Source organism: Pteropus alecto, unplaced genomic scaffold (genome assembly GCF_000325575.1).
Source record: "Pteropus alecto unplaced genomic scaffold, ASM32557v1 scaffold67, whole genome shotgun sequence".
NCBI lineage: Eukaryota > Metazoa > Chordata > Mammalia > Chiroptera > Pteropodidae > Pteropus > Pteropus alecto.
In genome coordinates, this window is record NW_006441061.1 from 9,045,684 (window position 1) to 9,060,827 (window position 15,144).

Here is a 15,144-nt window from a genome sequence, read left to right on the forward strand (position 1 = left end):
CGCTCTTCGTACCCTTCGCTCAGAGCAGGAAAAACTTAACATACGATACCAGTGGAAACTGAAATTTTCTTCGGCCAATATCATGACCCAACACGGACACAGAGGGGGAGGGGAGGCTGGGGGGAGGGCGGTACCCAGACAACCAAGAAGTGCCCAAGTGACCCTCCAAGAAGCGCTGACATGCGTGCCATTCAGACATCGGGACGAGGGTCAGCGAAGGAACCGGTGACAGTGCTACGTGGGGGGGCCTCCAGGAGCGCAAGTCGGGGGAGGGGTGGTTATGTGCTTACATTAAAGTATTTACAGTATGACTTGACTTTTTAAATACCTGTTACTTTCACCTAGAAATTAGTAGCTCATAGAAACAGGCACTGACAACCGTGGCGTCTGCTCTGTGAAGATGCGCAGGGAAAGGGCTGCCAGCGAGGTCTGCGGCGCCCTGCCGGGCAGAGCCACGGTGGCGGTGGGGACCTCGCCGTCTCTGTTAGCTACAGTGACCAAAACTACCACTTAAGAACGGCGATCCCACCCGGCGGCCCTCAGACACGGCAGGCGGAGGCAGGCCTGCGTCTGTCTTCTGGAGATGGGGCCAGCGGCTTTCTTCCTGGGACCAGGTGTGGCCGCAGATAAGGAGGGTGACTGAAGCCCAAGGGCACCCCTCCCTCGCCATCTGCCCCAGAAGACTCTGAGGCAGCTCTTCCCACTCTCAGCTGGAGGCCTAGCCGAGTCTGGCCTGCATCTTCTGGGGGAATGACCTCCCTAGCCTTTCAGAGCAAGAAGAAAAAATTTAATCTCCTGGAACTAAGGAAGGAAAAAATGGCAAACTGGAACTGGAACTTGAACTTTACGTGGCTGTCCATGGAAAGAGCACACTCAGCAGAAGGCCTGAGGACAGGACGCGCCCTCCGCCACGTAGGTGAGCTCCCCACACGGCGTCCCGGGGCCAGCCGCTGGGACAGCCCCCAATGAATGCCGAACCCCGGCTCCCCCGGGCCCTCCCCGCACCGGAGGGACGGCACGGAGGAACGCGCACTCCCCGGGACATCCAACTCTGTCCCGCAAGACGCTGAGCAGACAGGCGCCCCTCTGCACCGGAACTCCGTTTTGTGGGGCGTCTTCAGCAACCTCTGAGCTTTCCGGCAGGGCTGGTGCGGGTGCCCGAGGAGAGGATGCCGGGCACGCACGCAGGTGCGTCTGATGGCAGCGTGACACATAAGCCCCACCTGAGTGGGACCGCCACGCTCCCTCCCTCTCCAGCCCCGAGAGCAGAGCCAGGTTTCCCCGTGCCAGTCACATGAGCAGCAAGCCAGCAGGGCATCGGCCAGCCACCTCGGCCACGACAGACAACCCGTGACCGCGCCTCCTTTAACTACGGGCTTGCACAGCACGTCTAGCGGCCTCCCCCTAATGCGGATCTACCTTTTCTTCTGTGGAGACGTCGGCCATCTTGGGAAGTGGAGATGGCGCACGCTTCTTTATTAACAGCAAGACATCTAGGGAAAAAATACGTCCGTCAAGCTGGTTATCGCTTTACACCCATAAAACGGCGAGATGCCCCGAGGAGAGTAAAGCGGGGGCTCCCCGGTGCCTCCTAGACCGAGCGTCTACACGAGCCTGCCCTTCCCTCAGCATTCACGTCTGCACGCCCCCGGCTCAGGTACAGGCTCCGGGCCCAGCAAGGACACGGCGGAGTCCCCAGAGGTGACCGGTGCCCAGGAGGCATGCACGGCCCAGCCTGACGGCCACACGGAGAACCGGCCGACACCACGCAGCGACTTATCACTCCCGCCGGCCCGCTCTGCCGTCCGCGGGGCTGGAAGTGTGGCCAGCCACCAACTCCCAGGGGTCAGCCCCCCGCCCCCAGCTCTGAGCTCGACCACCGCACTCGATGGAGGTCTATAAGCAACACTCCCAGTAGTTTCAAAACAGGTTAAGGGAATCCAGAATCGAAATCATCCTCTGAATGCCACAGAGAAAGCAAGGTTTTCACCCTAACGCCTCTGGACACAAACTGAGCGACTGGCTGGACGTGAGCGTAACAAGAACGCTTCCTCGGACGTGAGACTCCTGCCAAAACTGTACTTTCCAGCCCAAAACAACCCCTGCAGCAGCCCTGGAGGCCTTGGTTTTGCTTTGAAACATCTGGTATCTCGGATGGGTGCCCGTTTGGGCCGGTTTTCAGCGACACTGCGTCAGGCGCACTGTTTTACTGAGCGGAAAGTCAAACTCCAGACCGGTGTTCTGCTCAGCTCCAACACAAGCCCCAGCTCGGCGCGGACAGGCCCTCCCCTGCGCACCCCGGCTCCCGCCCCCGTGAGCACTGACCTTGGTCTTGGATGTTCTCCTCCGAGATGGTTCTGGTGTCACTCAGCACCCTCTCTGAAGCAGCGTGTATTAATTTGTGGTGCGTTACACTTTTGGGGTCTTCTAAGCTCCCATGAGCACACTGGGGGGAAAAAAATCAAATAATTCCAGATAGAAAGTAAATAGACCCTAATACCTATTTGAAAGTTCATAAGACCTGGCACCCCAAGCCACACCAGGAATTGACCAGTTTTCCTCATGAGCTAAGAAATGAAAGTGTCAACAAGAGCGAGGCAGTGTCGCCCACGGCAGAAGCTAAACGAAATGCCACAACCCGACCCCCTAGGCCTGCCGTCTGTCCACCGACCCACTGGGACTCCGGAAAGAGGGTCACAGCTTGACGTGAAAACACTGCAGTTAATCAGTGGCAGCCCAAACTGCTTCCTCAGGCTGGAAAGATCCAGACGGTAATTGTAAAATGAAAATAGGTCTGTGAGGTCCTGAAACTTTAAAGATCTAAGAACAATTTGTTTTCCTTTGTTCCACAGAAGGGAGCTGAGAGACAGCGGACGGCAGCGAACGGAACGGGGGCCTGAGCACTTCAATGCTCGCAAAACCCCGAAGAGACCAGCCCGGAGTCGGCTCAGCTCCTGGCTCACCAGATGACAGCCCCAGCGATCCCAAAGCAAGCTACAGATGCCGCAGGGAGCTCAAAGGGGACCGACGGGCACACGCAGCTGTGCCTCACTGACCAGGGCCCTGGAAACCCTGGAACATGGCAGGGGACGGGAACACTGACGGCCTCCCCTCCACGTGGGAGGCGTGAGGGGCAGGACCCAACGCACGGGGCACCCTCCGCCCCCCATGGGCGGGGCCTGGCAGGCCCTGCTCATCACCCCACCCAGCCCTCTGAACGCGCTGGCATGCTGCCCATGGTTATGTCACAGTCACAGTCACCAGACGACGAAGTGCTGTTCCCCTCGGCCTTCTGATCACCAAGCAGCTCAGCACTTCGTGACGGGCAGCCAATGCCACGGCCGGGGCAGTGGGGGTTCATGCCCCAACCTGCTCGCTCACCGCTGTCGGCTTCAGCACCTGACCAGCTGTGCCCCTCCCGGGAGCCAGGAGCCAGCAAAGCTGAGCAGAGTGGGCGGAGCGGGGCACGCGGAACAATTTAGATAAGACCAGCAGAGGCTTCTGCAGCCCGGCTGACACCCTCGGCTGACACCCTCGGCTGACACCCACGGCTAGCAGGGAGGCTCAGAGACAGCAGCACACACACCGCCACCAGGAAGAAAAGCCTCGGCGTGTGCTTCGGCTCTCAGCCCTGGCATTCTAAGAGTAACTGGATTTTCAGTAATCCAACACTGAAACAGGAAAAGAGGCTGGCGGAGGCTTCGGGGCCATCGCAGATGCCCACAAAACTGGCCAAGCGGCGGGAAAGGGGGCACTCGGCCGGCAGCAAGGGTCACTTCCACCATTTACGACAGGGCAGAGAGCCACCCCGCCTCTTCCCCTGAATTCGACAAAGGCTCTGCTCCCAGAAATACTGGCTGTGCTGCTTCTAATTCCAAAATCTGCAGGCTAGTTGATTTGACGAGTTCAGAATGCAGTTTAGGAAGCACGATTTCCCTAAACAACCCTGACACTGGTTCCCGACACAACTACTCTGCAGCAAGCACGTCACCAGCACGCCAGGAGAAAACCGCACGTGAGTCACCCACGGGACGCCGGCGACTTCACTCGGTGCGCTCTCTGTTCTCAGAAGCCTGAGCGAGGCCGGTGCGGCAGCAAAACGCCCCACGCGGCCTCTGGCCAGGCGGGGGGGCTCGGACACCCACCCAGAACGCAGTCGGGGCTTCCGACACCTGACGTGGTCTGTCATTTGAAGCCATACTAGCAAGTACCACGTTATGTACTGGTAACACCGGGAGAGCTGACCAGACACAGGGCACACTCCACCATGTCACGGGTGTCATTTTTTAGGCTCGTTCACCACCTACTGACTCCACACAGGGGGGACAGCTCGCATTGTCCCCCCTCCACTCCTGAGGGGCGGAGGACGCTGGGGACCACACGGCGACCCCAATCGCACAAAACCCTCTCCAGCAACACGGCACTCCGCTCCTAAACCCCTTCAGTAAAGCCACGCACTCCCAGGAGCACTGTGGGACAGGGATACCCACACTGTCCCCTCATGGGGAGGAAAAGAGGAAGTGACACCGGCTTAGCAGGCACCAAGGGGGACCTAGGAGGGACAGGAGCTCAGACACACACCCGCCTCACTGCCGCACCAGCATGACATTCGGGGGCTGGATTCCGGGGTGACAGTCAAGCACACGAGTTGAGAATTCTCTTTCCACCTCCCGCCTCCGACCAGCTGGAGAGGCAGTGAGCCCACAGACCGGACACTGGGCGGCGGGCTCGCTCTCCTCTCCACGGCTCTCGGGGTGTGAAACCCTGTGGGCAGGACCTCCACACCTGGAGGGACTGCAGAACAAAATCGAGGCAGTGAGCCCACAGACCGGACACTGGGCGGCGGGCTCGCTCTCCTCAGGTGTGAAACCCTGTGGGCGGGACCTCCACACCTGGAGGGACTGCAGAACAAAATCTCCATTTAAAGTAGGGTAATGCCCCATCTCAATACTGGCTGGAGTAATAACTACGGGAAGAAAATAATTAGCATCCTACTGAAACTGGCTGCCTAATTAACCCCTCGTGCTCCTAAAATTCACTAGCAAGCGAATCAATCCAACAGTTTTCATTTCCTGTTCCCCTTGTAAAATAATTTTATAATAGTTACGTAGTTCTGTACCATGAGTGAGCTCCCCTAAACGCCACACCATCTGGCCCCAGACCCCTCCAGGCGACACGCCACGCTGGTGCGGTTCTGGCAACCCGTCCCCACTTCCTCCAACAGCCCACACATTTGTTGTGCGCCCACTACGGGCCTGGTCCCCCGGGAGCCCCTTCCAGGCCGGGAAGGACAGCGCATCTTGGCGCCTGGTCTCAGGCCGGGCGCCCACAGAGCCCCAGCCTTCCCGCTACTGAGGTCCTGGCGGTTACTACAGGGCGAAGCCACACCGCTAGGGCAGGAGACCGAGAAGGCGGCCCAAACACACCTCCCTCCAGCGTGTGCGCAGAGCCCACTCCTCGGCGTCACTCATACCCAGCGTGTCCCAGAGGGGCTGGCTCTTTGGCCTGCCTAGGACAGAACACCTCCACAGAACTAACTCACAAAGGTGATGCAAAAGTATCTCTGTGGGTAGTTACCGTAACCGGGAGTTTATCCTTGGAGAGTACACTTCGCTTTATTTGGACAAAACACCTTGTCACAAGTATAGATATGGCCCTTATCACATGGAATCCACTCTGAAAGCCTGAGGCCTTCTTTAACCTAAATTCTGACAAGGAAACAAGACAACGAGCTAAGTATAGTTTCCTTAGGCAGCCAGAGTCACAGATGTCGGCCCGCCTTTCGGAATGGAGTTTACTGAGATAGGACCATCACAAACTAGTTCCAAAAATGAGCAACCCAAGGGATTGACTATATATACAAGGAGTATTTCACATAAAAAACAAACCTTAAAAAGTTATCTCTCGGCGAGGAGACACTTCTCCTTGGACCTACCCACTTAATCAATTCAAAGGCCACGGAGAAAGCAGCGGCACTATTTTAGGTGACCTCAGCTAAGAGGCACAAGTGGCCAGAGCCAGGTCCTGGCAGGCATGCCAGCCAGTGGGAAACAGCTCCAAGGGGCAGGCTGTGCAGGGAAGGGCAAGGGGCCTCCCCACTGTCGGTCACTTTCTCCCGGGGCACTAACTCCCAGCACAAATGCTGGCCAACCAGGAGGCCCTGCTCCCCGCCGCGACTTCGCGCCCCCGAGCCTGTTTCCGAACCTGTCCCTACCTCCCGAGTTGCAGAAGTTAAACGAGAGGGCGGAGTTTAAAGCGCTCAGCCCGGTGCCCGGCTCGGGGAGGAGCGTCTAGGAGGTGCTGGGGGTCGGGAGGGCGGGTGGCTGAGAAGAGGGGCCGGAGGCGCCGTCCCCAGCCCCGCGGAGGGAGAGGGAGGCACGGAGGCCTGGGGCGGCGCCGGCCTTACGTGCTTGAGGCAGCGCTCCTTGAGTTGCTCCACCGAGGTGTCCTCGGTCGCCTCCTCCAGCCACTCGGCGCCGTCGGACGCGCAGATGTGCAGCCGCAACACCTTGCCCGCGAAGATCTTCTCCTCCTGCACGAACATCGCGCCGCCGCCGCCGCCACCGCCACCCGGGGGGTACACACAATGTTTTTTGGTGTCAAATTTATTGTAACTAAATTCAAGGAAGTATAAAGACTCATGGGAATGGTGTTCAAATACAATTTTAAATGTTGTACATTTAATAACATTGTTTTTTTTTTTTTTTAGACTTTTAAACTTTCAATGGGGCTCCGCCGCCGCCGCGCCGCCGGGAAGTGCGTCACAGGGCGCGCCCGGGGCACGCCGGGAGATGTGGTTCTCCCGCGCCGCCTCGCTCTCGCCGCCGCGCCGGAAGTGCGTCACAGGGCGCGCCCGGAGCATGCCGGGAGACGTAGTTCTCTTGCCGCTCCCTTGGTACCGCACCTGCCTGCGCTTTGCAACTCCGAGCCGCTAACCACGCTGGACTGTTGAGCCTGCTGGCCCGTTTGGAGATGGGCTCCAAGTGTAAAATACACATCGGATCTCCGAGAGTTACCAAGAAAAACAGAATGTAAAATACAGCATAATGTTTTAATATCGATTACGTGTTGAAATACTAGTTTGGATGTATTGCGTTAAGTAAAATATATTGACGTTAATTTCGCCTGTTATCGCTTTTTAAAGAGGTGGCTGCTAGAAAAACTTTAATTGTATGTGTAACTGCTGTTGTGTTTCTTTGAACTGCATTGCTCTTGAGCTGCGTTTCCTTAAGGTGTAGTCCCCAGGCCAGCAGTGGCGGCAGCGCCTGGGCACTTGTTAGCAACTGGGGTTTCCTGCCGGTCCCAACCTTCCCTCCCAAGGCCTCCCCGGGGACCGCAGAGCCGCCGGCTACACTCAGGCGCGCTTGTCGGCACCTGTAGGAAAGGAAACCGCCTCTCATTTCCTGTGGGGTGACAAACATCGGTGCTGCAGACAGGTGACAGACCTGCACCCTCTCGCGCGTTTCGTTCATTCGGAAAACCTCAGCTGAGCAGAGATGAGCACAGCGCGGGTCCTGCTCTCGGGGCGACGTGGGGAGACAGTCCTAGCAGCCGCTGCCTTCGCGTCTCGTCTCCACACCGGTTTGCATGCACATCCTCATTCCTCCTTCGTGACCTTTCCAGCCAATTCTGAATTCAGTCGGTCCGGTCTAGTGTTTGCTGAGTGCCGCCATGAGCCAGACCCACCACTCACTGGAAATACAGTAATGTCTGAGGCTGGAGACCGTCCTGGGGAGGGGCGTCCCATGCAGGAGACAGAAGTGCAGACTATTATCCATCTCACAGGACAGAGGAGACCTGGGGCCAGCAGGCCTGCGGGAGGCAGGGTAAAGAAGAACAAAATCAAGAAAGACATGAATGCTCCCAGCTCGAGGGACGGGGCACAGGGCACACTTGGATGTGCAAGGGCATATCCAAATGGACGTTGCGGGAGGCGCTCGAATGTGCAGGGCTGAAGTCCAGGAGACTTTGGGAGGAGCTTGAGCTGCCCTGGCTGGTGGCAGCCAAGGGGATGACCTCCCTTCCTGTGGTCTCCCCACAGCCCCTGACTCACACCTGACTCAGCCCCTGGACCCCGAGCAGCCATCAGCCAGGCTGGGAAGGCTAGAGTGCACCAGGTCTGGCCCAGAGGGGGACCCGCCCTGGCCCTCCTTGCCCACAGAGTGGCCCACCCCTGCGAGGTCCCAAACCTTTCAACAGCGGTGCCTCAAAGCGGCCACGAGAGGGCAAGGGCGAGCCGTGGTCCTGCCTGAGAATGCGCGGGTGACAGGAGAGCTGGTTCCAGACATCTCCCTCAGAGTCACTGCTGGAAGCCTGGGGGGCAGAGGGTGTGCCCGACTCTGAGGACACAGCGGCTTGTCCTGTGGGAAGGTAATTACGTCCCCCAGGGAAGGTAATGGGAAGAAGCAGTGTAGGATGACTAGGAGACCACTAGGTAGCAAGCAGGGGTTGGGGGTGGGGGCACCGAGGCACTCCAACAGGAGGGAGCAGCCCCCACCACCCCTGTGGGTGCGCTGGGGAACCCAGTCTGAAAAGCACCGCTCTGGCCACCCGTCCTGCAGTGGGAGACCCCAGCCCAGAAAGAGGAGGGTCAGTGTCTGATCACTCACCTGTTCTCAGCAAAGCCAGCACCAGGCCCTGCTGCTGCTTCATCCCGCCCCGCCCCCCAATCTGGCCTCCAGCACCACCTCCCAAAGGCCACCAGATGAAAGGGTGTCCTGTAGGGTGGAATGAAGGCTCACAAACCAGGGTCTTCAACCAACAGGAATTCGCTCTCCCCCAGTGCTAGAGTCCACGAGTGTGAGATCCAGGCGTCAGCAAGGTTGGGTCCCCAGGGCTGCGAGGGAGGGTGTGTCCCAGGACTCTCCCAGCTCCTGGTGTCGCCAGAAACCCTCGGGGTCCCTTGACTTGGAGACACCTGTCACTGGATCGAGGGCTGCCCTAATCCAAGACGACCTCATCTCGAGATCCTTAACTGATTACATCTGCAAAGACCTGATCTCCAAATAAAGTTGTTCTGAGCTTCCGGGTAGACACGAGTTTTGGGGGACCCCTACTCAGTCTGCCCCTGAGAGGTCACGGACACTTACCACTGTGGGGTGTGTTTGTGCCTGCACGAGGGGAGCCTCCCGCCGCCTCTGGCCTCATCCTCTGGGCTCCGAGCGGAGGTCAGTGCCAGTGTCCCCCCCATGTGTGTGTGGGGGGTGCTGGGTACAGCTGCCTGCACCCACCCGCGAGGAGGAGCCGAGGCCCCAGTCCCCGGGAGCCCAGGAAATGCAAGTGGTCCCAAGGTTAATTAATTATTACATTAAAAATGCGCCCTCGAAGGGGCCTGAAAACAGGAAAGTATTAATCACCCATTTCCTCCTCAGAGTGACAAGTCCATTTCCCTAAACTCCTCCGCTGCTGACTTAACCGAATGATAATCTCCAGGCTGCTGCCATCCCCGAAGTCACAGCTCATGAATATTCCGGCGTCGCAATTTGCTTTTTAAAAGGACGGACTTATTATTTCATTTTTAAGTTTGCTGTCATGAATAGTAATGTTGCAGGCCCCCCGAATGATGAAATGGTGCTCACTGTTCTGGTCAGCCAGTTCCCGGGAGCCGGTCCCTGCCCCGTGGGGGACAGGGTGGGATGCCAGGCCTTCTGTCCTTGGCTCCAGACACGCGGTCAGGCCACGGGATAAGGCCGAGCGAGCTCTTGGTGTGCTATGCCCCGCCTCTGCCCTTGGCACTTCGCAGTTTGTGAGCCAGCCTTGGCACTTCACAGTTTGTGAGCCAGCCTGCCCCTGGGTCCCACATCCCTGTGGCCCTGTGGATTGAACCACAACCACATCTCTCAGCACAAGTGCTCCTGCGTGGCAGAGCCCACCTGGCCACCCCTCCGCCAGGCTTGAGTTCGGGGCCCTCCTGGTGCCCCTCAGACTTAGGACCCCTGGGGTCAGAGCCCAGGACTTCTCATCTCCCCGGTGTTTACTCTGCCCCTCCCTCCTCAACCACAGATCTGATTGTTTTGGGGACCCCAGCCCCTAATTCAGGGCTCGCACAAGAGCAGGCAGTCCGCCAAGCTTTCCGTCATTTTGAATGAATGAATAGATAAATGAATGAACTCATCCTGGAGGGGCCGTGACACAGGTCCGCCCTGAGGACGACAAGCATTTACAAGCTGGTCCGCTGGCAGAGTTCCTCCCCGGGTACACCCTCACTCTCCATTTCCCACCACAATGACACGGACCACGGTGAGGGCGTGGGATTCGGACCTCCAGGGTCCCACAGGGCACTCTGCGGCGACTGCAGTGTGGCGTGCAGGCCCGGGGTGGGGCTGAGCAGTCGCTACATCGGGGGGGTAGGGTCCTCCTGCGACAGTCGCCGTTGGAAGCACGGGCCAGCGCTGGGGAAGCGGGTGCCTGTGGGTGGACAGTGTGGTGCTCACATAAGGCTTCGATGACCCAGGGGACAGACGGCTGTCCTGAGGCCAGGGAAGGCGTGCTGTCATCAGACGCCTCTAACCTTCCCTGGGAGTCTCGTGGCCGAGAATGAGTGGCCGGGCTCAGTTTCTGAAAGGCTGTGTGCTCTCTGCTGAAACGGCATTTGTGGAACTCGAAGCTTTGTCTCAGGAACGCCGTCAGCCCTGTCAGGGGGACCTCAGGGGGCAGAGCTGGCTCGTGCACGAGTCCTCGCCCCCTGCCCTCCCACTAAATGGCAGTAGCACATCCCCTTGCTTCTCTGCAGTAAGAATGCTCCCGAGGCTCAGTTTCTGGAAGGCTGTGTGCTCTCTGCTGAAACGGCATTTGTGGAACTCGAAGCTTTGTCTCAGGAACGCCGTCAGCCCTGTCAGGGGGACCTCAGGGGGCAGAGCTGGCTCGTGCACGAGTCCTCGCCCCCTGCCCTCCCACTAAATGGCAGTAGCACATCCCCTTGCTTCTCTGCAGTAAGAATGGTGAGCTCCCCCGGGGACTGGGGCCACCGGGTGAGAACGAGGTGTACGGACGTCTCAGACGGGAGCACAGAATGTCCCTCCTCCCTGAGCTGGCCTCACCTGCGCCCCTCTGGCCCTTGCACCGATGGGCACCCTGTTTTAGGAAGCCCCAGTGGCCACAGGTGGAGTCAGGAGACCCAGAGAGGGGCAGAGCCTTCCCAAGGTCATGGAAGGGGGAAGGTCAGTGCAAGGAGTGAGCCGCGGGCTCTAAGGGCTTTCGCCATCTCCTTCCCCCCCACGGGGTGGGGCAGCCTTTATGTGCACGGCCTCGGGGAGGAACGACAGGGGAGCCCTGCAAAGCCAGACGTGCAAAGTCCTGGCGAATCTTGCCAGGCACCTGCCTGCTGCCGCCAGAGCAAGGTGCGGGCGACCTCAGAAAGGCCCAGCACCACCCACTGCAGCGCCTGGTCCAGATTCCCGCTCCGCCCCTCAATCGGGCGCGGCAGTGTCTCTCTCCGAGGTGCTGAAACGCTCCCCCTGCACCTGGCCAGCCTGGGGGCGGGCGGCGTCCCTTCAACCACAGGCCATCTGTGGATTCCTGTCCTGCCATCACCCCCTGGACGCACAAGGCCTCTTCGCCCACCCTCTTCACCATTCTCATCTTTTTATTTTTATGTTTAAAATCGCGGCATGTTAGACACAATAAAAAATCGACCGCCTTACTCATGCTTAAGGGCACAGTTCAGTGGCACTGGCTCCAATCCCCTCTTCCAGTCCGGGCCCCACCGCCTACTTCCTGTCTCTGTGAATGTGACTCTTCTAGGGACCTCGTAGGACTGGGGTCGCACAGGATGTGTCCTGTCACTGGCTCGCTTCACGCACCGCAATGTCCTCGAGCCTCATCCAGGTTATAGCAGGCGTCAGAATTTCCTTCCCTCTCAAGGCTGAATCGTGCCCACTGCGTGGAGGGACTCTGTCCGGTCCGTGCGATCCTCGGTCTCCGGACTCGGGCGGTTTCCGCTCTGGGCTCCGTGAATGATGCGGCTGTGGACAGCGGGTGCCGACCTCTGGTGAGACCCCGCTCCCCGCTGGCAGGTCCTCGTGGCGTGTACCGGAAGTGGGCTCGCCGGGTCCCTCGGCCATCCTGCGTCCCATTTTTCGGGCATGGCCGGACTGCTTCCCACTGTGTCCGTCCCCTGGGTGCCGCTCGAGACCCCGATCTCCACATCCCGCTCGTTTTTGGTCTGCTCCGGAGCAGCCGTCCCCGTGGGCGCGTCCTCATCGTCTCTCCCTGGCATTTTGTGCTCCGTCTCCCGTGTGTTCAGAGGCAGGTGGGCTGGCGGCCGAGATCGAACAGATGTGGATCCAGCCGCTCACCCTGAGGCTCACCAGCCACGGGACCGCAGACGGTGTCAGGGCAAGTGAGGGGTGGCCCTGCGGGGGGCCGAGCCCACTGTCACACGGGTGACCGAAGAGCCGGGAGGCCATGGAGGGGCTGGAAGGGCTGCAGAGATGGGCGGGGGCAGCGGCTCCCCCTCCTCCACTGTCTCTGAGGATGGCACCTGGGACCCAGGGGCTGGGCCATCTGTGGGAGCTGAAACCATGGGGGGCGGCCGGTGGGCGCCCCACAGAGCCCCGAGGGTGCACGTGACAGGCGGCGGTGGCCGCTGCCCCTCACCCTGCCGCTGGCCCCCACGCCGCGGACACAGCGATGATCTAATGCTTCTCAGTTCTGTGATAATGGCCTCTGACGACGCACACAAGAGCCGGTGCTGGGGCCCCCGGCGCAGGAAGCATTCGGCGCCGTTTCTGGGAACACGAGACAGTTAAGTGACTTCTTTGCTGAATATTTCATGATTTACATTAATGGCTTTCTGGTGTTTTTCATAACAAAACTATCCACATTCTGATGGGTTAAAATGTGGTTATTCCGGCCACTCTCGCCCCGAATGCCCGCCGTCCCCGAGCGCCAGGCCCACTCGTCCCTCTGTCAACCTGCCCGAAGGCCCACAGGACCTTCAAGGTCCCTGCGTTCTCAACAAGGCTCCCGTCCTCTGGGACAGGTGTCACTCACCTGCTCACCCCGATGGCCTTTCACGCAGCAGGGGCTCAGCCATGCAGCCGGAAGCCTGTGTGATGGCTCCGGGCCACAGCGAGGGTGGGGGCAGGGGCTGGAGGACCTGCGCTGGCTCTAGTCCCGACGTCCAGTCATGAAGCCGCGACTTGCCCAAGGTCACGTCTTACTCAAGAACTGCCTGGCGCCCCCCACCCTGGAACATATTTTTTTAATGTATTTTTTAATTAAAGTCCATACTTTATGCAGATTTCCTTAGTTTTTACCTAATGTCCTTCTCCATCCCAGGATTCAGGACCCCACGTGACAGTCAGTTATCTCTTTAGGCTCCTCTGTGACAGTTCCTCAGACGTGCGTTATTATTTTGACGGTTTTGAGGACCGGTCAGGGATTTCGTAGAGTGTCCTTCCGTTGGGGCTTGTCTGGTGTGTTTCTTGTGGTTAGACGGGAGTGGACGTGGGGGGGAAGCCCCTCTCGTCACATCCTGTCGGGGGTGCGTGCTGTCACCCGACTCGTCACTGCTGGTGTCGACCTTGGTCACTGGCTGCGGTATGTCTGTCAGGTTCTGCCCTGTGAAGCCACCTTCCCCGCTTTCCACATTTCACTCTCTGGAAGGACAGAGCCGTGTGCAGCCCACACCGAAAGCCGGGGTCGCGCTGCCCTGGGGGTGTCCGCCTGTGTTTTATTTATTTAATCATTCGTTTACATCAGGGGGGCTCGCGGGGGTTTATCTTACTCTCTGGGTTAGAACCCTGTGCTACATGGGCTTGCTTGACCTGTTCAGCTCTGACCCGGAGGGGGCACACCCAGTAGGCACGTGTCCCTTGCACGTGTCCCTTGCACGTGTCCCTTGTACATCTGTGTGGGTCCGTCCTGCCTCCACGTTGTAAACAACATACGTAAATTTTTTAATTATAGTAAAATACACATAACGTTGACCATCTTCACCAAGGTGAGTGCACAGCTCAGTGGCATTGGGCACAGTCACACTGTGTGTGTGGCCGTCACCACTGTCACCTCCAGGACTTTCTCATCTTCCCAGACGGGAACTCTGTCCCCATTAAACTCTCACCCTCAGCCCCTCCCCCAGCCCCGGCCCCACCGCCTACTTCCTGTCTCTGTGGATCTGACCCCTCTGGGGACCTCCCGTGAGTGGGGTCCCACGGGACGTGTCCTTCTGTGACCGGCTCGTTTCCTGAGCACCGTGCCCTCCAGGTCCATCCACGCCGTGGCTGGTGTCAGGACTTCCTTCCTTTTCCAGGAGGAGGAACCCTGAGAATTTTTGGTCGCACTTCCGTTGACCGCCACAGAACCTGTCAGCCCCCAAGAGGAGGTGGGCAATCCCCGGACACCGGCAGAGGGGGCCATCCCACCCTCGGACCCCCGGCCAAGGTGTTCCGTGGCTAATGCTTCTCCACACACAGCTGTCATCAGCTCAGCACGGGTGCTGCCCTCCCTGCCCCCTGTGCGTCCCCAAGGCCTCAGGCCTCTGCCGTCACCTCAGGCCCCCCGACACCTGGCTCACTATAGGCATCCAGGCTGCCTGGAGCCCCTCTCGAGACACACACAGCCTCACCTGCCTTCACCTCTCCCTGCACTGAGAGCGTTTGGGGCTGGCTCACAGAGGCCCCTGTCAGCCCGGAGCCAGGCCTTTCATCCTTGTTTTGTGGATGAAGATGGAGCGTCCCTCCTGGTCACATGACCACTGGGTAGTGGAGGCAGGACATGTGCCCAGGCCCCTCAGCCTGCCTGCACCTGGGGTAGCCATCTACGGGGCAACCCAGGGCACAGCGGGGAGCAGAATGTAGGCGCTCGCCTGGCTGTGCCGGTCCCTGTCACTCACGTGTCCACCACTTCCGCCTTGGGGACAGGGCTGACTGAGAGAAGGGGTACGGGGGCAGAGGCGGGTGGCGCCTGCACTGGGCGGCTCCCTGAAATTAAACGGCTGCCCCCTCCCCCTCCCCAGTCCTCCAGAAAGACCAAGCTCTGGCAGGAGCAGGGTTCCGAGGGGCCCCTCCTCACTCAGCCGACCCCTACCCCTGGGGAAGGTCGCAGGGCTCAGGCGGGGCAGCTGCTGGGGGCCCCTGCCTGTCCTGCCTCCCGCCTGGCATTGCTGGCCCGGGCCTGGGCCTAGCACAAGCCCCACATTCA

At 59.4% G+C, this 15,144-nt stretch overlaps 1 protein-coding gene across 1 annotated transcript in view; it reads right to left on the reverse strand.

The window, feature by feature from the left end:
• The window catches only part of UBAC1 (UBA domain containing 1), a 19,175-nt gene extending 12,606 nt beyond the window's left edge, over positions 1–6,569 (reverse strand). The window contains 3 exon segments of the mRNA XM_025051219.1: positions 1,420–1,493; positions 2,326–2,446; positions 6,407–6,569. Of these exon segments, the coding sequence (XP_024906987.1) occupies positions 1,420–1,493; positions 2,326–2,446; positions 6,407–6,544 (333 nt within the window). The 5' untranslated portion in view covers positions 6,545–6,569.
• Positions 6,570–15,144: the final 8,575 nt, after the last annotated feature.